Raw genomic sequence first — 26520 nt, 5'->3', positions numbered from 1 at the left:
TGCATCAGCCAGTTCCTGATGAACAAAACTAAAATAAAACATCTCTATATATCTGTCCCCTCTCTGCCCCTGAGTGTACACTCCCTGTGCAAAACACAGGCACTTACTGACCCTGCAGCGAGTCAGCTGAGGGAGCTGTACCAGCAATGGATGAGCAGTGACAGTCCCTTTGACTCAGAGATCTGCGTAAAAATGTCAAGCCACATCCTGAGGTCTTCTGTCACCATTCTAGTCTTGGACAGACAATTCTTTGCCTTATCTTCCCTGCCTCAAACAAGTTTTGCTTCTCACCTACAAAGGCATTAAAAACATCCTAAACAAATCAGGAGGAAAGCACTGCTTGTTTACCAAAATCAAACTGCTCTCTAAGAGAAAAATCAGCAAGCCAGTGCTTAGTAACATTCGCTATGTGGAATGTAACTTCCATGAGACAGTAAAGTTTAGATGAACTGAGTCCCCTGTAGTAGACTACTAAACACAAACTTTCCTTTAAAACAGAAGTAACTTTCTCCACAAGTACTCACAAAGCTGCTCAAATATAAAAGACCAAGTTTTATTTTTTAAGAGAGAAGTAAAAGCAATTTAAGGCCAAAGTACCAGCAAGGAAGACTAATATGGAAAGTAGACAAGAGATTTTTAATAGATTTGCATGGGCATTTGCAGGGTTATGCCTTTATCTATTAGCTAACCTGTAAAGCTGTTCCCAGGAAAAGACACTAGAGAAAAATAGATATTTATACAAAATTATAAAATGCTTATTACATGAATTATTGCTTTACAAGGGATGTAAACATCCTTTCTTTTTCTATGATAGTACCAATTAGGCCTCTCAAAATCTCTACAGTTTGTTAAAATGGAACTTGAATTATGCAAAAGATCCAATATAAACTTTCTACAAAAAGAGTCCATCCCATTCCTGAGTATGCTAAAGCTATAAAACAGAGGGAGCACTGAGCAGGCAGCAGTTTTCACAGTGAAGAGGTTTAAGGACATTTTCTTTCTACGCACTGTTTCCCTCCTTCTTCGTATTCTTGCTTAGAAATCCACATCTGTTGAAAAGTACCCTACAAAAAAAAAGCCAAAAAAACACCACAATTAAAAAATGAATTGAGAAATAAAATCAGAAAACAAATGGGCTCAAGTGAAACATGATTAGCTTTTCCTAGGAGGAAAACTAAGTAAGCCTTTACATTAAATGAGCTAAGAGCACTTGATCCGTTTATCTTTCCCTTTGTGTTTTACATTGCTAGCTATTAAAGACAGGAAGTTGCAATAAAAAGCTGATTTCAAGTCTCCCTTTTCCACACTGCTAAATTAATCCCCACAAACCATTTCAGTACTCAGTAACTTGTAGAATTAAGCTCAGGAATATGATGCAGAAACAGGCTTGTTCCTTTCATGGTGTACTATACATACACAGTTTTTAGATACCATATCTCAAGCCTGCACCTTGCCATTAAAAAATGGGGGAACACAGCAAGCTACTTGATTGGAAGTGCTCACATTGCCTTGTTTCTTGAAGAAATTCTCTTCATCTTACCATAAGGGTATCCAAGATTATGATTGCCACAGTAGCACAAATTCTGCAATGCATGCTTATGTGGAATTAGATTTGGGGGTGGCAGTGCTGCTTAGCATAGGAACATGGTAACAAAGGTTTACTGACCAAAGAGGCCAAAATGGAACCACCAATCCATGAGCTGAACCTTCGCTCCACTGTGGTGTTGTTCGCTATCAACTTCAGGCGCATGCTCTGAATAGAAAAGGAGATAAAGAACAAATTGTAGGCCAGTGACCTTAGAGGCACGAGGAAGACAGCAGAAGGAACTTGATGTGTTTACCAATATGCAAGTGAAAAGTGTCAATTTTATTAAACTTGCAATAACACTCATCTGCCCTGTACTTCAAGAACAGCCACAGTGGCACAGAACACGTGCAGCCTTTACCTTTTCTCCCAACAGGAAGCAGCAACAAATGCTTAGGGCTAGAAATAGGACAGGCAAAGAGCTATAATAATGCCTACAGTGTATATTGTCATCTCTAGCACTTGAGTACTTAAAACATGCACTAGGACTAAAACATATAATGTTACTGAACTTTTCATTTGGTCCTTTTTGGACACATTTGTTCCTTTTGCTTCCAAAATGCCTTGTAGCATTCTTCCTCAGCTGCTGTAAGAAGCAGCAAATAACTACCTTACTTCGTTTCTCACAGTAGTGATGACTTCAAGAGCTGCTACAAGTAGAATGTTTATCTTGAATATGATTATTCAAGAAATAGCACAAGCTGTATGTGCCCCCAGGTACACAGGTATTTTAAAAAAAATGACTATAGGTATGTGAAATCACCAGGTTTTATCCACTCTGAGTTGTGTGTAGAATCCAGGAAGACAAATTTCCATGACAAAGTGACTTGAGCAGAACGAATGAACGTGCCTCAAGTTAGTCAGCAACACTTCAGAAGAGATGCCATCAAGAGAAATAATGACTGTTGCTTAGGGACAATCACAGAACTTAGGAATCCACTTAGGGATGGAGAAGTAAAATATTCAGAGAGCAGTTACACCTGCTGGAATTAGTTTTGAGACTTCTTCCTTTTCTGGAGCAAAGAAAGCTCTTCAGCTGTTGGCTTTCTAACAAAGTCAAAGTTCTGATAAATGCTTGTGTACTTTTACGGCAGAATAGCTAAAATGGTAATGAACTCAATGTAATAATTGAAAGGGTTGTTTTACCGGTGGAGTTTTCTGAGACAGCTCTCTGTTCAATCTGTCTGTGAAACTCTGAATTAGGGTGTTTCCTCCTGCTACAATCACACTGCCATAGAGGCCCTAAAAAGAGAGTAGGAAATCTACATTAACTCTGAAAACAACTGTTTCACAGAACTGATAGCAATGGCATGTAAGTATATAGTCAACTGCAATAGCATGTAACTTAAAGCCAATATTACCCCTCCCAATCCAGTTAATTTTTTAATCACTTGAAAACATTTTAAGATCACTTAGTATTAAGTTATACAAGGAAGGCAGAAGCTATATGATTAATGATTTTAAATTACTTCACAGATTATTTTCTAGTGCAGAGACTCTGAACAACCTGATACGGTTGAAGATGTCCTTGCTCACTGCAGGGGAGCTGGACTAGATGACCTTTAACGGTTCTTTCCAGGCCAAAACATTCCATGATACAGATATCTCCAGTATCTGAGCTGTTCGTTTTCTTACAGCTGGATGTTCCAACCAGAAAGGAAAACCCTGCAGCACTGCAACAGTTTTCAGGCTCACTAATCCTGCAGTTGGTGAACACAACCACAGCCAGGCCTGCCTGACAGAGTAGTAGTTAAGAGGAAAGTTTTGAACAACCCCCATGCAGTCCCTATCAAACTCGACTGTTTTCAAATTAACACCTGAGAAAGGTGGAACACAGTTTTAAAAAGGAAGTTTCCTTTATAAAAAACAAAAAAAATGTTTTCTTCCTCCCACTCTCTACAGAAGTTCTATGTGGTTGGTTAAGTTTTAAAAACATAAATATGTATCTACCACATCCAAAAGCCTGAAGATAGCATTCAAAGTTATGCTCATAAAACGTTCAACTGAAGCCAAGCCAATGCACATGGATGCAGTGCCACTCAGCCACCAAATCTAGACATTAGGTGCTTACATATAAGCAGCAACACTGATGAAAAGTAAAAAAATTCTCATTCAGCATTTTGTAAAACAAGTTAGTAACTGTACATATCCCTACATACACGTATGGAATACTTAAAAGAATTATTCTAATGTGTTTATCATTATCCTAGGAAACCCACATATCTTTATCAACAGTGCTCTAGTCCCCCCCAAAAAATCCTATCAGGACAAAAAATATCTATGCCTTAAAATAATCCCTGTCTGACTAACACTTACCGGCCTGATGTCTATATCACACATTCCAACGCTTGTTGTGACAACGTGGCTCACACCCAACATCGTGTTACCAGATAAACCCTGGAATTAAAATTAGTAATCTACACATCATCACTTCAAAAGAGCAAGCCACATAAAAGACCCAAATGAGCTGAAATTATAAGGATTACTAGAGAGGAAACTTTGTTTTCCCCTTCCCTTAAATGAACTCATTTTCCCACTCAACTCCTCACCATCCATTTTTGAAGTGTATTTCATCCTTTGCTTGCCCAACCCTAATACAGCCCAGGCAAATTCTATCCCCAAGAGAACCACATAGAGTAAATATATACATACATTATTTGTATATACATACAAATCAAGGAATTAAGAACATCATAAACAAGGAAGCCATGTGATAATTGCAACAATTTAAAGTCTGCCAATTACTACATAGGATTGTTGTTTTACCTTTACGTTGGAAGGGTCAAACAATCCCTCAGGAATTTTCAGGCGCTCAGCACCAAAGTCACAGTTATAGCCGTTGGGGAACTCGTAATGAACTGTTGGCATCTGTGCTGCTACCCTGGAGCAGGGACATATTGAATTGCTACGTAAACAAGCTGTTAAGTTACCTAAGTAGCATTACAAAATGCAGGTTTTGATTGATAGGACATAAACTTGCAATAATAAAGACCTCGTGCATCTTGAAATATTAAATAAAAAGACATCACCTATTTTTGCTTTCAGAAATAAACAGTTTTTCATCTAAAAAGCTTATTCTGTAATAAACCCAGCCAACAGCAATAGACAGACTAAAACACCCCACTGCACAAGTGATAAATAGTTTTACAAGAAGGAAAAAGAGTGACCTACTGTTCATCATAGGTTGAATCCGATACTTGGAGGACAGAAGCTTGAAAATCTTGGATGACACACTATGGAGTTAAGAATAATGTATTTATCAGAAATTCAGTCTTTAATTTGACAGAATTTATAGATATTGGGTTTTCCAAGATTTTCTAGTTCAAGAGGAAAACCTGATATGCTTGTAAACAGAACTTCTTTATGGGACACCCAGGGGAGATCAAGAGTGGGAGAAATGACCTACTTACATTACACATGTAGTTGTGCCAGGACCTAGTGACCTGGGGTAACTTCTCTTTTCTCTTCCAATTTGCTGGTGACCCCTCACGAACTGCCTCCTGAGATTGTAGGAAACATGATCATCATTTAACCATTTGAGTCTCTCCCCCAGGCAAATGCTTACTAAATGAAGTTACTTTCCCACCTTGGAAGCAATCATATATGGAGGAATTATCTCTATGTTCATTTCCTGAAACAGCTCCCGGCACTGCATAGTAATGAAGTCTCCTGCAAGTGGTGATTTTACAATACCTAGAAGACAAAAGAGAACAAAACTCCCACCAACCTGGAAAGCTTTGAAATAACAATTAAACTCCCAGGAAGCTACTTCTCAATGAATACTCTTAGGAGCTTTTTTCTCCCCGTATTTAAGTAGATACACAGATTCATAAACAATATGAAAACTGTAAAAGCAGAATGAAAGCTAATTCAACCTTCATACTACATCCTTGTTACCAATGAAATTCTTTACCTTGCTGAAGTACATAGCCATCATGCACTGGAATAGCAGTGGTGTGTGTTGCTCCACTATCCAAAATAAGACCTGTAGATCTCCCATTAGCAAAACTAGTGAAAATGATTAAGGAAAATCCTGTAACTTTCACTTCAGAAAAAAAAGACCCATTGCCATACAACTACAGTGTAACTAGAAATGAGGATCCTGGTATGTTAATCCTTAGCTCTACCAAGGATTTGTTTTCTGATGCATATTGTGTTTCTACAATGTGCACAACTTTATGGAGAAAAGAGCGTTTAACTTCCATCTGTGAACTAGCTTGTGTTTTGGGCATAAAAAGGAAGGACTTCACATCAATGCAAGGCAGCAAGCTCTAGGTATATCCAACTCATTTAGACACTGAAGCTGGAAACATTAGCTTAAAAACAGTTACAAATATTAATTAAGGCCATGGAAGCTTCAAGCTCTAATTGCTCTATATAGTAGTCTGGACACCATCACTTCAGGTCTGTATTATTCTTATCCTTATTATACAACTGGAAAAAGATTAAAAAGACATCACCCCCAAGGAAAACAGATTGGGCAAACTTCAAAACTGAGCTCTCAAGCTTTAGAGTTTGGAAAACTAATTTGTTTACTTCCTCCTCAAATGTTTACAGGAAAATTAATTTGAAAGAAGAAAACTTAGACATGCTGTTATAGTAGGAAGTGCTTAGAATAAGTTGACTGTATCTTCCAGGGGGCAGGAAGTGGTGAAGCATTCCAAAGGATACGCTGTTAGAACAGCCGTTTTACACAAGAAAAAAGCAGGGATGTTGTAGTGTTCAAACATCAGCTCGGTCAGTTTCTCACGTTTTGCTCTAGTATTCCACTAGAAGAACAAAAAAGAACCATAAACCAAACCACAAATAAGTGACCAAAAGGAAGACACATTTATCCTGAGCATTATTAGGACTCTAAAAAGACACTAACATAATAAGAAGTAATTAGAATCATTACAACCACAAATCAAGATTCTATAGGCAAACTTTAGCAATTCACTTCACTAAAGCCTTTTTAAAATTCAGTTCTACAATACATCAATGTTTACCTATCCCACAGAATTAAGGGTGATGTACATTTTTGCCATTACAATAGAGATTTCTTTACACTTTGACAGTTCTTCCAGTATCAGTCTCTCAAACTCTCTAAAACAAGTAACATAGCCATTTTTCAAGGGAAAAAAAGGACATGTGAAATGACTTGCCCAGTTCAAATGAAAAAGTACATCCAGATTTTCCTGTTTCCAAGGTATCTTCCACAGTTCTACTGTACTTGCAATAAAGCCAGGATACACATCACATATCCTGCGCATTACTGAAAAGGTTTTTTCCAAGCCAATACATTAAACTAAGATTAGGTCTGTAAGATGAATGTTAATGGGAACCTCTATTCAGACATCCACCCACCCTGAAATTCTGTGATTTCAAAAATGAAACAACCATTGCAAGTTCACCATTCTCCACCACTCAATACAAGGGAATAATGAAAACCATTTTCCTAAAATTTTATTGAAGAATGCCACAATTGTATGACATGTCTGCCTTTTTTTATTCTGACTTTAAGAGCTGCCCTTCAAATGCTGAACATTATTAAGTCACAGGAACCTTGTCCCCATTTTCATCCAGAAATTTGTTTCATCACCTCACAGGGCCATTGACAGAAACTGAGTCAGAAAAATTAACACTTCTCCATTATACATATTATTTTCTGTCACATAATATTAGTAGTAAGTCAAATGAAGCCATAGGTTTCCAATTGTATTTTATTATGTATTAAGTCACACTTAACACAACATAGATTCACAGAATGGGTTAGGAAGTGACCTTTAAGATCATCCAGTTCCAAAACCCTTGCCACGGGCAGGGACACCTTCCACTCAGACAGGCTCAAGGCCTCATCCAATGAAGCCTTGAACATCCCCATGGGGGGGGCATCCACAACTTCCCTGGGCAATGCATTCCAGTGCCTCGCCACCCTCACTGCACATTTCTTCCTAATAGCTAGTCAAAATCTGCCCTCCTCAAGCTTTAAAGCCATTCCCTCTAATCTAGTCACTGCAAACCCTTGTAAAAAGTCCCTTCCCAGCTTTCTAGTAAGCTCCCTTCAGGTACTGGTAGGCAGCTAAAAGGTCTCCCCAAAGCCTTCTTTTCTCCAGGCTGAACAGCAGCAACTCACAGCTTGTTCCCACTAGGGGAGGTACTCCAGCTCTGTGGTTGTTTTCCTGGCATTACTCTGAACCCACTCCAGAGGGGATCCATGTAATATCCAACCATCTCTTTGGTTTTATTCTAGGCACTGAAGTGAGACTTACTAATTTATTATTTTTACTTCTTTTTGGTAGATGAAAAACAACAGCACATAGTAAATATTTTCTCATGCAAGTCCTGCAAAGTTTGTTAAAAACTGCTGTTCCTGTAGCTGACTTTTAACACTCGTAACCTACAAGGCAATATCAGACCTGTCCAAGACTAATGTCTGTAGAGTCAGCAAGAAGATACCATTAAGATTTTTCAAAATGCAAAGCTGCTTTTACTCACTGGTGCTTCAGACATAAGGACAGGATGCAAACTTGCTTCAGATTTAATATGCATCTTGTAAGTGTGATCCAAAATTGCCTGGAAACTATCCCAGTCTTCAACTGCAACAACATTGAAGAGAACAGATTAGTTTCTTCTAAGTTATGCTCAACTGCATAAATACATAAAAGTTTTCCAATACTTTTTTTATGAAGGAGATCTTTAGTCACAATCTATCCTCAGTAGTCACGCATGTACTTCAGGAGCTTTGCAAGATTCTCCTCCTCTGTAATCATAGTACGTCAAGAATTATGCCAAAAGCCCGCCAACACTGTAAGCCAACTCTGCTTTACACTATTTGTAAATCAGGTATCCATTCTTACAGCTTCTGTTGCCATACACAGCACCCATTTACATGAAAGCCGTGTCTTTTTGCTACTTAGCAATGCTATTTTAAGAACAGGTAGAAAAAGACAGAGCACCATACTCATTCCATTTTTTAAAGGTGAAATGGCCTCCATGTTTTCCCTTGGAACTCTCAGGGCATTGGTGTCTATGTAGTAAGTCGGGCCCCCTTGTTTGCCTTTGTCACCATCTATCTCCATGAGAGTGCTGCCATTGTCCCTTTCTAGGACCACACCAATGGCTGTTGGAAAATCAACCTGTAAGGTAAAAGGTAAGCAGTATATGAGAACTTTGATGTTTTAGGTGGGAGTTTCGGTTATGAATTCAGATCTTTCCTTATACAATATATTTACAATAAAAACCAGCATGTTCTGAAAACTCCTAACTAACAAGCCAAACCTAAAGCATAAATTTAAGCCACATTCCCACTGAGTCACACAGGTTCTCACCTTTGGACAGTCCTCGCCGGCATAGCCTGCTCTCACCGTATACGAGCCAATATCAAAAACAAGAGCCCCAACTTCGTCTGTAAAGATCATCAATAAAGAGGTAGTAAATGATTATTGCACTCTACTACAATCCTCACCTTTTCTTGCTCACTGTTTTTCTTGCAGAAGAAAAAAAAGTAACTCAAAGCATCTTTTTGTAGGGGAAAAAAAAAAATCCCCGTTCAGAACTCCACTTACTGGAAAGCTATTAGAAGACTGCATATAGGCTTTAAGTTGGTCGTTGCAATACATTCTTTCAGCGTAAATAAAAGGGGAATTTTAACAGAAGTGGGAGCACATAGTTGCATCTAAATGGAACACATGATCAAGCTTTCCAAAAGTGATCACTTGACAGTCACATGAAGCCAGGTGAGCGCAGACCTCCAGGGAATGATCAGAATTAGAAAGGTGGGTCTCGAACCACCAACTCTGTAAGTGAAGGCTGCCACAGCATGAAGCACCTTCATCCCTGTGGGCCCCGATCCTCACTGAGGTGCTCTGCACATCTTCCAAAACCGCAGTGAGAAACGAAACGCCTTTGGTCCTCGCGGAAGTCTGCGCGTAAGGGCTCTGGGAGGGAACTACACCACAGGTTGAAAAGCACGGGATCTTGGCGAGCCACCCAGCACCTGAGCAGCACTAACTCAGCTCACGATCACGGTTTAGCTGGTCTCCGGGGGAAGCGCCCCAGCGGAACGGCACCCGGAGGGCCACAAACAAGGCCTGCAGCCTCCTCCTCTTCCTCACGCATACTATCACCCCGCGTGTAAGAAACGGAGGGAACCGAGAAGGCTCCGGCCCCCCCGCCGAGCTGTGGGTGATCAGGGCCGCGGCTCCTCTCACTCGGGGCTTCAAGGAGCGACGGGGAGGCGGGAAGCGCCCGGCGGAGGCTTGTACGCGCCGCCTCACGAGACGGCGCCGAGCTCAACGGTCGCGGGGCGGGGGAGGGGAGGAGCGTGCGGGCGGGCGGACGGGCAAGCGAGGCGCTGCCGGACTCACCTCCCCCATACACGCCGCCGCTCATGGCTGCCGCTGGGCCCGCGCCACCCGGCCCCGGTGTCCGCCGGCTCCTCTCCTCAGCGATCCGGCAACAATAGCGACTTGGCCCAGCACTCCGCCAGCAGCTCAACGTAACCTGCAGGCCGCCGACTTCCCGCCAATAGCAGCGCCTCTGCGGCTTAGCCCGCCCACCCGCCGAACGGCCACTCGGGCACGAAGGCCAATCGCGACTGGCGGAAGGCGGGTCCATGCTGTAGACAACCAATCCTGAGGCAGGAAGTGGAGGGCGGGCAGGGGAGCGAGCAAGTGCGGGTGCGGCGCGCGGGAGCAATAGGGAGAGAAAAGTGGCGAGGCAGTAAGGTGCGAGGAACCGGCTGCGGAGGTCTGGGAAGGTAGAGGAGGTGGGCAGTGTTGAGGGGAAGGCTGCTGGGTATACTGGAAAGAGGAAACGTATCTCAGGAGCTCTTGAAGGCTGGTGGGGTGGGCTTGTTGCTGCATGAGGGGATATGGAGGAGTGGGGTGAGTAGAGAGCCTCTGAAGGAGGACCAGCTGTGGAAAGGAGCTGCAGTTCCTGTAGCTAGGCCTTCTCTGAGTTTCCCCGCTACAACTGTTACTGCTCTTCCACTGAGAATAAAACGCGTTTCAGTATATCTGTATATCTCAGTCTTGTCATGTGCCTTTTTCACTTGGAGCACTCCTTTGCACTTGAGATCACGAGGTTGGGCATGTCTGGTCTGCAGCTTAGCTGCTAGTTTAGCAGTTGAACTTGTAATTAGGATTTCTGTGATTTTTTTAATCTCCTTCTTTGGCCTCAGTTTGCAGCCACACTGGGTGTTCAGCCAAATAAACAAGAATGGAGAATCTAAAGTTACAGAAATTAAAGGAAATGTTCTGTAATAACTGTGGTAGGAATCTCCAAGTGGTTAGATTTAGTCAGCATGATAGAATGACATTTTACATTTCCCTATGAAGACATATAGCATAGTGAGCAGTCTTAGTATTGATGAATTATTGGACAGTAATTAATACAGAAGTCTTCCTTATATTTCACCATAATACAAAAATTAGAGCTGAGTCCTGCTTCATTCTATTTTGGTAGGGAATTCAGAACTTCCTACAAAGCTGTGGGTGTTTTCTAAGTTGTGGCTTAAGTTTCAATCATATCTCCTTATTTACAGTAAATATAATCAGTAATGTAAGGAGAGGGATAAAATTCACGTTTGTAGTTCATAAAGCTGTTCTGAACAGAACAGATAATTACAAATTTTAGGAACCTATGTGAGTGAAGAAGAAAAGCAGCCCGGATATCTGTTTGTTGATTACAGCTCCCAGCAGTTGCCCTTGAAATCTCAACCTGAACTGAAACACACACAAAAGAAAAAAAAGTGTAGTAAAATCCAACAGTAAGGGAAAAATAATTTGTGTTTTGTAAAGCACAGTGATGGAGAGGATCAGAAGGTTATTTGACTTACTGACTCTCGAGGACTAGGACTTTAATTTGATGCACCTTTGGTTTCTTTAATGAGCAAACTTCATTTGTTGTGCAAGTAAGAAACTTGGAAGTTTTTGCACATTATATAATACAATTCAATTAGATAGCATTAGGAAGATAAATACTGCTGTTTCACTAACTGTACCTTATGAAGCCAGTGCACCTTGATTCTATGTTATGAAATCTTTTAATGTGTTATCATGATTTCCAGTATGTGGCACTAATACTCAAGGTAGAGTTGTTTGAGGAGGAGGAATTAATTGCAGATGGGAAAAGCAGTTTAGAAAACTCGGAATTACAATGCCAGAGGATGTTCATTTAGCTCCTACTTTATTTTGTAGTAATGGTTCATTGTATTCATATGATAATTGACACTCTAAGCCAGATCCTGCTCTCTGCAGAAGAGCTGCTTATGATTCATCTGCAAGCCAGAAACAAACACAGCATTCTGCTGCTGTATTTTTCTGCAGTGTTTCTTCAACACTGAAGAATTCCTGGTGATGCCATCAGAAAATGTGTGCCAAGGTAGAAGAGCCCTGTGGCTGTGTGAGGCTTGGAGAGAGGGTGTGCCTCTGACTCACCTTTACTGCTCCAGTGGCTGATTGGGACTGATAGTAAGACCTGCAACAAAAAGCCCACTGGAAATCATGCTGATATCTAAGAGCCTCAGGATTTGACAAGCATAAGGAAAAAAAAACCCATCTGTATAATCCTCAAGAAGCCTGGAGGGTATGGGGGAGGAGATTCAAGCAGACAACTACCTAGGTATTTCTTTTCTCTGCATTGCATTTTTATAGGCATTCACACCAATGGAAAGTGTGTAAAACATCCTTGCTGTGGTGGGGTAATATTTTACAGTGACTTTGCTTTACAGCAGTACAGATAACTCTACAGAGTTTAATGTACAAGAGAAATACACTGGGGGCATCTTTTTTCTGCAGAGTCCATCCGTAAAGAGGCAAAAATTTGAGATTATTTCAGTGAAATCCTGTGCATCCTCCTATGTTTGCATAAGACCAGGTAAAAGCTAGAGTTTTGCCACCATTGTCCATAAACATATCCTAATACTTTTGTGGCTTTTGAATATTTTCCCTTAGTTTTCTCAAAATCAAGGGTTATAAAATTAAGTAGATAAAAACATGAATGTATTTTATCTTAGTTCCTCTCTTGGTGCAAATGGTCATTGTATCTTGGCAGGAGCTGTAGGTGTAGTGCAAAGTATGTGCTTTTTGTGGGATTATCACATACTGATTTACTGTGCTGAGCATTGGATATAATCACTTTAGAGCCAGATGCTACCATGAATTGTTCACAGGAAAACTTAAAACAGAAGAATCATTTTCGAACAGGCATTAACCAAGACACCAAATGATGATGCTTACTAGACAGCAAAAGTTCATTTCATCAGTGATAATCTGCAGAATCTGAAGCTTCCTGATTATTGCTTTGAGATTTTAAAAACTTCATTAAGATGTAATTGTCTTAAGCAAGTGCATTCACCATTTTTGTAATACAAAGTTAAGTAGAATAGAAAGGGATATATATCCAAACTGAACCTATTGCTTTTGAGTAGTGCCATACAACTGCCAGTCACTCTCCCAGTCCACAGTGCCAGCTTTTAGATGTGGCAGCAGACTATCATAGTATCAGTCAGGGCTGGAAGGGACCACAAGGATCATCTAGTTCCAGCCCCTCCTGCCATGGGCAGGGACACCTCACACTAGAGCAGGCTGCCCAGAGCCTCATCCAGCCTGGTCTTAAACACCTCCAGGGACGGGGCCCCAGCCACCTCCCTGGACAGCCCCTTCCAGGGCTTCACCACTCTCATGGTGAAGAACTTCCTCCCCACATCCAGTCTGAATCTCCCCACCTCCAGCTTCATTCTATTCCGCCTAGTCCTATCACTACCTGATATACTGAGAAGTCCCTCCCCAGCCTTCTTGTAGGCCCCCTTCAGGTACTGGAAGGCCACAATTAGGTCACTTTGGAGCCTTCTCCAGGCTGAACAGCCCCAACTCTTTCAGTCTGTCCTCACAGGAGAGGTGCTCCAACCCTCTGATCATCCTCGTGGCCCTTCTCTGCACATGTTCCAGCACGTCCATGTCCCTCCAGTAGGACTAGCTGTGATATTTGTGTCCCTCCTTGTTTCTTGACTGCAAAATGCACGTTAAAGGTTTTAGTTTTCTTATTTCCAGAAGAGGTCTTACATATTTATGTGAACTGAAAAAGCATCTGTAGATGAGAAAGCAAAATCATAATTAATGCTCATTTATTCAAGAACTTGTCATGATCTCTCAACTTTCCTCTTTCTTTGCTAAAGTGCTTGGGCACTTTGTCAATTTTAATACTTCCATACAGGGATGTTGTGAGTGTTATCCTCCTCCTGCAGATGAGCTGGAGCACAAACTAAATGCTAAACCTTACTAAGGTGCTCAACATTGCCACATCTGACCGTTAGGTTCTTACCTCAGACTGGAATCCAAGCACTGAATTATGTTTCATGCAAAATGTTCTAATGACAGGCACCTTAAACCTGGATTTATGAAATTACAACAACTGCACAGCATGTTTGGACCTTGTGGTTGAGAATGGTGAGGAGAGGCGATACCTCTGAAATTTGTTTGTGACTCCAGCAGGGCAGTCAGGGGAATATGTGTTCCAAAATCTTCTTGTGGAGCTGGTGTGTTCAACTTGTCCTTTTGTAAAAGACCCATGACTCACTTTTAGATCATGACTGAAGGAAGAGGTAATGGTGCTTGCCGTTAATATACAGTCAACTTTCCAGCACCAGTAGATGGCCTGACTTGTGTTTGGAGAGGGGGAAAAAATAAAGAGTATTCATGCTGAGATTGCAGCCAGCTCTCTGGAATTATAGCAGCTAGAATACACTGGGGAATTGAGAAAAAACCCAAAACATAGTATTAGTGCTGCTTTATTGTTCTGAACTATAAGTGTTTCCTGTGAAGCCAAACTGGAGCACTCTGGACCACTTTCCTTGTTTAGTTCAGGCATAGTATGAATTCATAGAGCTGTGAATTTAGGTGTGAAGGTGGTACAACAGCATTTATTTTGGGGTAAGAGGTCTGCAGGGCTAAGCCAGCCATGTCCAGCATTTAAGTGTGCCTGTATTGCTCTTCTCAAATGAACTTCTGATGTACGTATGTCTCATTTGCCTCCAATCTGGCAGAACTTGCTGTTTTAGCCTTGGTGCTTGCTCTGTAGTCACTTTGGATTCTTGCAGGGCTTATTCATTTGGCAGCTGGGCCAAACCTGACCTGGCTCAGTACCTCTCATCTGTAGAAACAAAGCTCCTTACAGTTGGGAAACCAGCTTAGCCTGATAAACAGAAGATCTTTGTGTCAGCTGAGCTGTAACATTATATGAGGCATTTTGATCCCCTGTGCTTCCAACTGCCAGAATGGGAATTCAACTGTGATAGCTGAGCAGGTAGCATAGAGTATAGATATTTGTTTCATGTTCAGATGCTCTGTCTTCAGCCTCATAAGCTTCAAATTCATATTCCCAGCTTTCCAGGAGGGCGCTGTGTTGCCTCACTTGCAGTTTCAAACTGTGACAGCATGCAGCTAAGAATCAGGGCTTAGTGCAGCCAAAAGTATGGAATGCAAAAGGACAACCTGCTGATTAACCTACTCATCTGAGAGAGTCCTTAGTCCCTGTTTCTGGATCTGCATTCTTTATTGGATGAAATAAGGCAGTCTTGGGAGTAGAGCTGTAAGGGTGTGCTAATCAATGACCATACTGGAGTTGTGACACTTTAAATTACCTTTTTGGAACCCAGTTAGGCTTGGAATCTTCTTGGCCTTTTAATTGCAGAAAGCTACATTCACTCAACATCTGGAAATGTGTATTGTGAGGGGGAGATGGTGGTGTAGCCATGTTGATTTCTGTACAACATTAATCCTGCTACCAGGAGAGGGCATAGGCAAAGTAGGGGCAGAGACACTGGCAGCCAGCATCAGCATAACAGGTTTTGGAAGACAGAGTAGCATTATTTCTACAGGGTTTCAAATAACAAAGTACTGGTATGTGTTAGTGTATCACAAAAAAATAAACCCAAAAAAACAACACCAAAACCCAAACAAAAAAACCCAAACAAAAAACAGACAACCCCCAAAAAAACTATAACCAACCAGAAGACCAAACAAAAGCCAAACCCACAACCAAACAAAAACAACAGCAAACATAACACAAAACAAAACCTAAAAACCACACAAATACCCCATCAAACCAAATAAGAGATTGTTATAAAATGAATGATTAAATGGTAGTGAGGAAAATAATAGTGTTTGCTGGATGGGCATGTTTGCAATGAATCTGTCACCTTTTTCCTGCTTTTGTTCAGGTCATTACTATGAACCTGAGTATGTGGAGCAATGCAATTGCACTGCAGCAAGAACTCAGATGCAGGAAAAGATGTGCTTTTATTGAGGCTACAATGATTTGTATGGAGAAACTTAGGATTGCTTTATCTGAATGTTTTTTTCCACACAAAATCTATATTCCAGGGCGGTCATACTACTACTGTTCAAAGATATCAGCTGCTAAATTACAGCATCAGAATGCATCTGTATTAATGTGCTCCATTTAAAAAAGTTGCTGGGGTGGGAGACAAGATCTTTGCATTATTTGATGATTATTGAAATTGCTGTAACAGAGAAATTCATGGCATTTTTAGTAACTACTATTAGAATTCTGATTTTTAGATCACATGAGAATTTGTAATCCCTTTTTCTTCCACTCACATGGTTATCTGGGAGCCTGACTCTTCTCTCTCACCACTTTTATACTGTACTGTCTCTTTTATTTCAGGGCAGCAGAATTGTAGTCAAGAGGTGCATCAGGCCCAAGACATCTTCCTTGCAAGTGAAATTGAATCAGTGTTTCCAGGTGTTGTCAGGAAAAGATGTGGTACAGTGCAGAACTTGACAAGATCTGCCGATGATGAGCTTTCTGTGAGTCCTGATACGCTAGCTTACTTGTGTGGGTAGTCTTCATTATTTACTCCTTTATATGACAATTAGCTACAGTGCAGGGAACACTGCCTAGGAGGGTGATCAGGAGTGTTGTTTCTCAGAGGACAGGAACAGCATATAAGAGCACCACTCTGCAACCATCTTGGTATTTTGTATTTATTATTTTCTTGAACCTTTTAACTATAGAAGGCTTTTAGGGAAGGGTTTTATTATCAGTCATGGTACTTGTCTTCCTTGAACAGTGAAGACATAGAGAAAGAAATACATCTGGCACTATGGAATGCTTGTGGTAAGAGAGAACTAATGTGAGCAAGTCTCAGGTATTTTTAAATTAGTGCTTTTAGGAGACTTGACTTACACTACTTTTTTGTTGCTCTCAGATGATAAGGTTGCAGCTTAAGCTTTATTATATTAGTTGATCACAGATAATCCATCTAGAACACAGACTGTGTGAGTATCTTTATCCTAGCTAGACCTTTGATGAGAAATGTTTGGGTTTTGAGAGACACAAAAGAATCCAAACATGAAATACAACTAGAAGAAATCATGCCTTTTAAGCTATGTATCTCAGAAGCTGCCTAATTTCAATGGCTTGTTTAGACCTGCTTAAACAAAGCTGCCAACACAGTTTCTCTGGTGCTAGCATAGGGATAGCCAGTCCCAGGCACTTCGGATCTCTGTTGCTTTCTGGAAGTTCTAATGCTGTATGGATCCTGAGGCACTGTCACCTCTCAGAAGCAGACTTAATAGCTGACTACTGACTTGGAAAGTAAGTCAGCAGAGACTGCATGTATCACCTTCACTAGTGGCCCATATGAACTTGCCCCATCTTGTGCTGGAATGGTTGGACTTGCCGCTGTCCTCTCTTGTCCTAGAGCTTCTCAGCTAAGGTGGTTGTCAACTATGGGAATATTTTGGCACATAGTTCATGGGGTTAGGAGAGACTGATCCAAGTCACAAAGATGGTAGACAGCAAATGCTGGAACTGGAAGAAAGATGGAGTGAGAGTAATAAAATGCTGCATTTGGATGCATCTGTGTTGAAGGGCAGACTGCCCATGAATTTGATTAAAACCGAGTACTAAAGGATACAAACAGCAGTGTGTTCATATTCAGATGTCTGCATTTTCTGAATATTAGTACTTTTTATTCCTTAGTTTATCTCACTAAATTTCACTGTAATAATGTTCCTAGTGAAAGCCAAATCATGGGAGAGCCAGAGAATGCTGAAAGTCTGTAGTTTCTTCTGCAAAGGAATGTTGTTATCTTTCAGCACAGACATCCTTGACATCAGCTACTCTAGCTGCAATATCACTAATGGAGTACCACAAGGACATTGCAAATGGGTTTGGCATCATCTGACAAGGCACATGTCTGTCCTCTAGAAAGACAGAGAAAGAAAAAAGAAACTTTTGCTTAATGGTGTATTGTTCAGGATTATATTCATAGCATGGGAAACAAAAGTCATCGCTCACCCCTTTCTGATGTTTACATGACATGACAGTGTAAGGGCCTTTTATAGGACTAATATGTTCTGATAGTTGTTTATTATTTTCTGTAACTGTCTGGCATGTGGTGCATTGGGCCTGCTAAAACTTGAGCTCATTTACCCCAGCTGAAAGCTGGGTTGGAGTAGACACACCAAAGAGGAAGGACAGAAGTTGGAAAGTATGGAGAAGGCCAACATGACTGTCTGTTATTCCAGGTGGTTACAGGCATGTTTCAGTGGCTGGATGCTGCAGTGTAATGCATTTCACAAACATTTGAATGGGTGGTCCAGAAAAATGCTGAAGACTTTTAACTCCCATTGATTTGAGCGAGCTGATCCTTTTCTGTGATGAATCACTCAGAATAAAATCAGTAATAACTTACTTCTTGGATCATTACTGTCTCCAAGCTTTTTTTTTTTTTGCTTTTTTTTTTTTTTTTTTAATAGATTGGCCAGTTTTTAATTTAATTTTCTAATGTATTGGCAAATGTCAGCATATGGAAAGGATTCTTTAAGGATTTGCAACCCAGTGTTAGATTCTGCAGCGTGGCTGACACAATGTCATGAATTAGATCTGAGATTCTGTCATTGTGCTTCTTCCTAAGACTCCATTATAGGCCTTCTTCCCTGACTGCAGTTCTGCATCAGTGTCTTCATCTTCTTTCCATTCATTGACTGAATTTGTCCCCGTTGTGCTGACCAGAACATTCACATGAGTCAATCTCACATGCTGAGACAAAAGCAACTTGGGTTGCATATGATGAAAAAAGAGGAAGGTTCTGTTAAGGCCATCTGCTTGCAGAAACACAGGAAGATTTGTGTATTTAAAAAAAAACACTTTTTGGTCTTACATCAAATAATATTCCATACAATGTGCATCCATGGCAGACATCACTTGTTCTTTAAAAAGCAAGTTTGGGAACACTAATGGTAAGGTTTTGTGTTCAGTTGTGGTAATGAGTGGAAGGTAGGTGGAAAGTTTGTGCCTGGATCTAAGTTTCTACAAAGGCTAATTGTGAAAAAAATGAGAAGCCTGGACTTGGATCATCAAAAGAGAAGATTTATGGGAAGCACAGAGCATTCTTTAGCTGTTCTACATATTGGTGGACTTTGTCTTCTGTGGCACAAAAAATAGTGCTTGCCATCTTCCTGTCAGGAAAAATGTAATATCAGAGATAATGTTACACTGATGTTTCACTTTGTTCATATTGAGTTGTTTCTGTCAATTACAATCCAGCAGAACATTTGCTAGCATGATGTAGCCAGAGTTTAAATAATTAAAAAAGAGTTGTCTTTAGCAAATAAAGTACACCTAATGGAGCATTATCCTTTGAATATCCTTTATGTTCATTGCTTGTTTGGTCATAAAATTCAGTCACTTGAAGTGGCTCCTTCAGCCTTATTGGAAAATTGTCATGGCAAGTGTACTGCCTTCTTCCTGATTGCAGGGGGAGAGTAGAGTTTGAAAATAGTGAAAACTAAGCTCTTTCTTCTATAAACCTTTTTAGTCATGGCACTACATGCTCTTTTAAAAGGAGTCAGAAACTTTATTCACATTGTACATCTGGGAAAACATTTTGTGAGAGCTCATCCAACAGTAGTATAACTGAATTAAGTAACTTGGGTCTCCTTAAATCTCAGCTCTGTGCCCTGGTCGGGAGCACAATCAGGGGACCTGCTGCTGATGTAGTTACATTTTGTCACAGAGAGGTGGTGATTCTCTACAGATCTCATACTGACTAGAAACCAGTGGAAAAGGAGTAAGTGAAGATACTTGTCTTCCTTGTTGTTACTGTGCTTTCAAATTGTGGATCTGGACAAGGCTCAGTCAGATCTCCACTCTGGCTAACAGCAAGAGGTAAGGCTAATTGCTGCCTGCTGTCAGTAGGCTGTTGGCAGGTGCAGAGCGCCAGTGCAGCTATGTTCTGCCTTTGCCACACCCTGAAATGGTGTGTGAGTTGCAGTGTCTAAGGAAATCTCCCTATTCCAGAGCCACTGTTCTGCTCATGCAGTTCATGTTTTCATGTTCTTCCTTCTGTTACATTTAGAAGATCATATTTTCCACAGTATTTCTACAATAGAAATTTGTACACTGCACTTCATAGACTGATTCTTCCTACCTTTATAGTTTGTTTACTTTTGAGGGACCTGGATGTAATTTTTACCTTAGATGTGGGCAAAGTTTCTTGCCTTTATTCTTGCACGAACAAACTGGGTTTCTAAAGCTTGTCCATCCTCTTCTTGGAGGACACCTAAATTTGAATGCATCTAAATTTCCATGAGTACTAAATTTTACTCCCAAAAGTTGTAACTAATGGAAATTAGGCAGTTATGTACAGAAATATTCTAGCTGCAGATGCTGGTTGCTTCTATATTATTTTAGGCTTGGAGTGGGGCAGAGTTCAATACTGCAAACATGTTTTCACGAGGAGTTCAACACAAAACCCAGCTGTCATGGTAGAACTGTTCCCATCCAAATCTTGCATAATAGCTAAGTGGTTGGAGCAGCTACCTCAGTTCACTTACTTCCTCAGTTCTTCTTATTTAATCTCTGACAATTATGCCCTTTCTTCTAGGTTCTAAAATGATCTGAGTGATAATGCTTTCCAGTGTGCTCTTTGAAAATTGGCTTGCATGCATTTAGAAATCCAGAAATCCCAAGGTCCAGCAAAGAGCAAACAAAAGGATGCTTGATCCTGAATTGTAATTGGTGACACATGTAGCAGGGGTGGAAGAGGCTTTTCTTGGGTATACTCAGAATTGTACTTAATGCTATAAAGAAGAATGTGGTACAGATGCTAGAGCCTCAAAGCAGGTTTCCTTTATATCTTACTTGTGATTTTTCTCTATTTAATTGTGGAAGAATTAACCACACCCAAATTTCTCTAGCTCTGTGATATACCCATCACAGTGTGGTCAAATTCACTGGGAACATGCTGTGCAAAAATAACAAAATGCTTTTTAATTTGTTCTCTGATGGTTGGATAGAATCATGCCATCATTAGGCAGAGTATAGTTATCAGTGACACTAAATACAACTGCATAAACACAAGAACTCTCATGCAATTTGTACAAATGCATTGTTAGGGGAAAATGAGGACATAAGAGCTAAGGTTAGTACCTATGATAACAAGTAGCTTCAAATAACAATAAATAAAGTGAAAAGGAATAATGACAAATACATCTGCTCTTGTCTGAATACCACTGTGTGCTATTTTAATGGAAAATTGTAACAGAAATGGAAAAAAAAATAATAAACCCAGCCTGAAATATTAAAACAATCAGAAGCCAATTTGCTTCAAGTAAAGACTTAAAGATGCTCCCAATGCTTTGATTAAGAAAAATATTGGAAAGTTTCTTATTCACCTCAGCAGGCATCTCTGCAAAATGGATGGTCCCTTGTGCTCTTCTGAAGCCATTTAATGCATATATGAGCATGGATTCGCAGAACTATCTATAATGCATATAGTGCTTTCTGCTCTCAGTGGCTTTTTTCCCACTCTCTTGACGTCATTTGCCATTTGTGAGGGTTGCCAGGGTAATGACCAATCATCCCTGGAGAGATGCCTGCTAGTAAGGACAACATAGGCTTTCTCTTTTTTGGTATTCTGCAGTATGCATTTGAGAGCTATTCTAGCATCAAGGTTGCAGAACTTTTGTTTAGTTAGTAGGGAGTGAAAGTTTACAAGAGTATGAGATTAACAGCTTACAACTATTAAGGTAAGTGAGGGGTTTTGTTTTCTATTTTTATTAACGGCTCTGTCTGGCTTTATTTAAAACATTGAGCATCATTTTGAGTTTTTTCCTTTGTGCTATACATGTAGCTGACCTTGCAATTAGTAATAGCAAAGAGGTTTTGCCTAATTTGAACAATGAAATCTTTGCAGTGCTGCGTACACAAAAGGTCAGGATTTTATTCTCTCTGTAATTTTGCATCCCCCAGCCTTTCTCACCACTGCATTCACCATGTACATCCAGTCAGCCCAAAAATATTTTCAGAGGAATTAATTAAAACCAAAAAAACCCACAGTGTGTTGTAATGCAGATTACAGAGCATTAACTGTGGTTGCCTCTAAGGCAAATGGGAGGTTCTGAATAGTCTTCATTGTACTGTATGTATATAATAGGCCACATCAACTGGGAACTGAAAATCCAGAGCTGAGCCCTTATAGGATAAGATATTGAAGATGTTGAGCTCCTGTTGGTTTTAAAATGTGTCTATTAAATAAACAGAAACTTGCAGGCTTGTAAGCTGCATAACTCTTTGCTCGTAATTCTTTGCTCACCTGTGGGCAATAAGGAAATGGAGCCCCCAAACTGCAGAATTTTTTTCTGGAACTGATCCTATCACTGGAAGATGGTGATAAGTGCCTTGGTTCTTTTGCATGTAAGGGAAAATAATAATAATAATAATAATACATAGGAAAGGAGGTTAAATAACAAACAAACCAAACCAACCACTCAGAAGTTCCCAATGACCTCAGAAGTTTCTATGAAACATTTACACATAAGCTGAATATGGCTGAAGTGGTTGTTTTAGAGTGGTTTTTGTTGTTGTTTTGAATGAACCACAGTATTCTGAGTTAAGAGCATGTTTGGTGGTTCTGTCCCCTGCTTGTGTGCTGGCTTCCTGGGGGAAAGGGACAATTGATGAAGTGGTTGTTTTTCTGTAAAATTGCAAGGTATCAAAGTTAAAAATAGTAACTGTCTCATCAAAATCACGATTTTCTGCTTAATATATTTTTGCTTACACATCCTGATAATCTCACATGTTCTGCTGACATAAATTAACCAGAAGAAAGCAAATATATTTATTTCACTCTATTTCCTTCTCAGTGCAAATACATACAGGGCCTGAGTTTGACCCACCCTTTTCCCCAGTGGAAATACACATTTGGGGCATTTAGTTTAGCATGGTAAATCCCAGTTACTAAATTTTAGATGTTACTATGTATTCAGATGTGTTTTTGATAGCTTTGCATTATCAAAACAACTGGAGCATGACCATGAGTCTGGAGGTACATATGTAAGAGAGAAAAGAATAAGGAGAGACAGTACTAATCTGAGTTGAAAATGATCTTTTCATCAGGCTGTTGAGAAAATATGTTTGTTTAGAAAGTAGGCCTGTTTCCTCTTTCTAAAAATTAGATTTTTTGACATCTCTGTTCTAGTTATCACTTCTAAGCAGTTTAAGATATGAACAACAGTAAAATGCTTACACTGGTGGGAAAAAAATCTGTAAGCTCCAAGAAAATTTATCATTATCTAACATTCCTAGTTTATCAGCAGTCTGTATAATTCCACCATTTTTAGTAATCTGGGAAGCAGAACTGCAAAAAGATAATTTTGTGTTCTTCTAGGTGGTGTCTTATGACAGAAAAATAACATGATGACAACTAGATAAGGCATTTTAATTAGCAAAGTAGGTTTTCAAATGAGAGGTAAAACCTTTCTGGTGAAGATGATAGGTAGCGAGCCTCAGTCTTTATCTTTCTGTTCAGCTTTTTCTGATCTGTCTACTTCTTCATCTGTCTCTTTTCAACTTGAAAATGCTCTGTGACCGTGTTATGCAGAGGGGAGCATCTACTTTCAGACAGGGGGACAGAGAGATAGAAGCTGAAAGGAGGAGATGGGAACAAAGTTTGCATTGAGTTGACTGCAGTGAAATGTCTGTCAACTATTAGGGCAAAGTATTTGTGGCTCTTAGGAGGCAAACGGAGTGGATGCAAAGCTGTAAAGTTAGGTGGAACTAAGAGGTTTTAATACTGTTCATACTGGGAGTAGACTAAACTAACCGAGTAGTAGAGAGGTCTAGGGAGCAGCCTAGGAAGAAACAGGGTTCCTTAAAGTATTGATATGAATCTGGTATGCGGGGTTTGGGGTGGTAAGCCATGGAAGACATGTTAGATAGAGACAGACACTAAGGTCTGAGATACAGTATTTACTCATGACATAGTATGAGTGCTGTTGAGCAGTTTAACCCTTATAATGCTGTGTCTATTGCTGGCAACTTTGGAGTGGTGAAGTTCTGTTGCTTCTTTATCTTCTACTTTTGAATACGTTGAAAAGATGAGTAAGAATTAATAGCACAAATTGATCCCCAGGCTAGAAAGTGAGGAGATGCTCATGAATGGGAGGACAAGTTAGGATGGCAAAAGAGAATCAGTGCTTATTCTAGAAAGATTGAGACATGCCGAGTAAGTGCAGTAACATAAAAATATTCAGTAGCCCAAACTCTTCATCCACTGAGAAAAATGAGGCAAAAAAAATTGAAGGTGAATAATCATAGATTGTACAATAGTTTCTAAACATAGTCTATGACAAAGCAAATCTTTATTGATAACAGTATTAGTGCTCTCACTGCACCGAACAGCTCAGCGTAAACTGTGTCCTTTGCTATCAAGAGGTTAATTCTCTTAAGACCCGACCTCATCTATCCATGATTGGGTATTACCTGTTTTCTGTATTTTTGTTGCTGTTGTTTGGAATCCAAGCTGTTACTGCATTACCTGACCCTGACTGTCCACTTCTATGAGTAAGCTGTTAGTTCTGGGATCTGGTGACACAACTTCAAAACTCTGATGTGAAATCATAAAATGTGTGTATTCCGCATACTAGAGAAATCATTTAATTGCATGAACTTAGTCAAAGTGGCACCAGAAGGCAAAGGGATAGTTACAATATAAATGGCTGATTTTAAATTGCCAACTAGGGGTATTTTTGAAAAAAAGAGTGGTGAAAACGTGCTTTATCATCCAAAGCTGCCATCCAGGAACACAATAAAGGCATGCAGAAGAAAAGTTACTGTTGCTTGACCAGAAGTATGCATAGTCAGGAACAACTGAAATTTAGTACATGTTGCAATACTTTTCAATGTCCCTTTTAAAGTGCATGTTCAGGTTCAGTTTGAACAAGTAATTAGAAAGAAGGGGTCCTGTGTTTTAAAAGAGAAGTGATTGTCAGGAGATTGGCATTCTAAAGCACTTTACTAAAAGCTTCCCATTTATAATTTTAGTTCTGTTTTCAAATTATTTAACTTGGAGTTTCACTGCACAGGCTCTGAATTTCAGAGAGACAGAGATGCTTTTAAGCATCCGCTCACTTATTCCTGAATTGTTACATATTTACTGTATGATGTTGGACAGGCCTATTACACACTTTGGGGCTTGCTTCTTCCCATATGTAAGCTGGGAATAAGTAGTGTTTACCTTATGAAACTATGGATGTTATCTGTTATTCTTTGTGTGGTGTTTTGAGTTGTCATGTTCATGGCCTAGTCACTTAGATATGCAAAGTACTAAACCACACAGTCCTCTGAGAGCCTCCAGTCCATCTTGTTTTTCAATTGCAGTTACAAGGTCAAATTGAAATCATCTGTATGATTATCAGAGCTTGTATGAAAAACTTTCCTGGAGAGCAACATCTGTTATCTGGTAGCAACAGTGATTCAAAAGAGCTCTCTGGGAAGAGAATACAGTCTGTCTTACATGAACAAGATGACTCAGTAGTTCACATTTGGAGAGAGAGACATTCTCCAGGCCTCACAAACATGATTCTGGAAACACATTACAAGCATTATTACATGCTTTTGTGAAGCTCCCTGATACAGTGCAATGCAAATGGTTTCTGGCAGCCATGATCCTGTCTTCTCCAGAAGCAGAAGTGATACCAAACCATCTGCAGTGCCACTGCTACAGATCAACCCTCATTCCTCTCTGACTCCTCAGTCACAACAAGTTGCTCTCATTTCCTGTGTTTGGTAATAAAACTGAGTAAGGGATGTAAGAGCTAAGGACTGTCAGAATTGCTGAGGTCCCATAGCCTTATCAGTCCTGATGCATGTTCCCTTGTGTAAACTAACCTGTAACATGATAGGGCTCTGCTGCACATCTACCTCTTTGTTGGTTGGTCTTCACCGGCTGAGGCTGTAGTTTGGATTAACTTCTTTAGAGATACTGTATTACTCTGATGAGTATGCATGAGTATACATTCACATCCAATTTCACAAGGATTTAGTTTTATTTCTCATTTTATGTAAAATCTGACTCAAATCCAACCCCCCTGTAGCGTGACTGACCTTGCTGTTTTAGGCCTACAAGTCAGTGTAGCCTTCTAGCTTCCCCTGAAAAACTAGGCATCACACCTTAAGTACAGTTTGGTTCCACTGAGACTGCACAACTGAACTACATACGGGTATTCCAGACCTGCCTGCTTTCACAGAAGTTTGCATCTTGGAAACGTTGCTCTATACAAATAAAAATACTTGTAGGTGCCATGTAGTAACATTATGTAAAATGCTATTAGAGCTGAAACAGTGTACAGCCTAACTGAGAGCATTTCCTATTGACTTCAGTGGGTGTTTTATTCAATTAGGGACTGCAGAATTCAGATCATTGCCTTTGGCTTACATCACTGCAAATATTATTGATGCTTATAAAGCTTTCAGGGATCTTTCAGGCTTTTAGTCCACAAATTGACTGCAATGTGAAAGTCTGGCTTGGGGGTAAAAGTACTTATATCCATCTCATCTTTCATTTACTTATTCCTGAGCCTTTCTGTGCTAGTCCTTTGGGAGTGCTCATATAAAATATGCAATTTAACAAAGAAGGCGAG

General features: G+C 40.1%; 1 protein-coding gene and 1 long non-coding RNA gene across 3 annotated transcripts; one reads left to right on the top strand and one right to left on the bottom strand.

Moving 5' to 3' along the window:
• Positions 1-532: 532 nt before the first annotated feature.
• ACTL6A (actin like 6A) lies at positions 533-10092 on the bottom strand. 2 transcript variants are annotated; one of them, XM_068145066.1, is made up of 14 exons: positions 9934-10092; positions 8896-8972; positions 8529-8703; positions 8063-8163; positions 6257-6354; positions 5499-5593; positions 5172-5278; positions 4996-5085; positions 4757-4818; positions 4352-4466; positions 3902-3982; positions 2732-2827; positions 1667-1753; positions 533-1064 (listed from the first exon to the last, which is right to left on the bottom strand). In XM_068145066.1, exons 1-14 carry the CDS (start codon positions 9956-9958, stop codon positions 984-986), a joined length of 1290 nt encoding a protein of 429 aa, XP_068001167.1. In that variant the 5' UTR covers positions 9959-10092; the 3' UTR covers positions 533-983. The 2 variants fall into 2 exon arrangements, with proteins under 2 accessions (XP_068001167.1, XP_068001168.1); XM_068145067.1 differs by lacking the exon at positions 9934-10092 and adding an exon at positions 9133-9388.
• LOC137444423 (uncharacterized) lies at positions 10006-18245 on the top strand. The gene is made up of 3 exons (XR_010988164.1): positions 10006-10334; positions 16256-16398; positions 18124-18245. It is a non-coding gene; the product is annotated as an uncharacterized lncRNA (long non-coding RNA).
• Positions 18246-26520: the final 8275 nt, after the last annotated feature.

Source organism: Melanerpes formicivorus, unplaced genomic scaffold (genome assembly GCF_026170545.1).
Source record: "Melanerpes formicivorus ecotype bairdi unplaced genomic scaffold, bMelFor1.0.p_v2 SCAF_12, whole genome shotgun sequence".
NCBI classification, from domain to species: Eukaryota; Metazoa; Chordata; class Aves; order Piciformes; family Picidae; genus Melanerpes; species Melanerpes formicivorus.
The sequence above is the reverse complement of the archived record's forward strand: the minus strand, read 5'-3'. Positions and strand labels throughout refer to the sequence as shown.

Bases quoted from the DNA above. Each gene is read 5' to 3' on its own strand.
- ACTL6A (XM_068145066.1), bottom strand. From the start codon at position 9,958: ATGAGCGGCGGCGTGTATGGGGGAG. The intron at 8,704-8,895 runs GTGAGAACCTGT...TTTACCTTACAG, and splicing joins CCGGCGAGGACTGTCCAAAG to GTTGATTTTCCAACAGCCAT. The intron at 2,828-3,901 runs GTAAGTGTTAGT...CTCTCTTTTTAG, and splicing joins GTGATATAGACATCAGGCCG to GGCCTCTATGGCAGTGTGAT.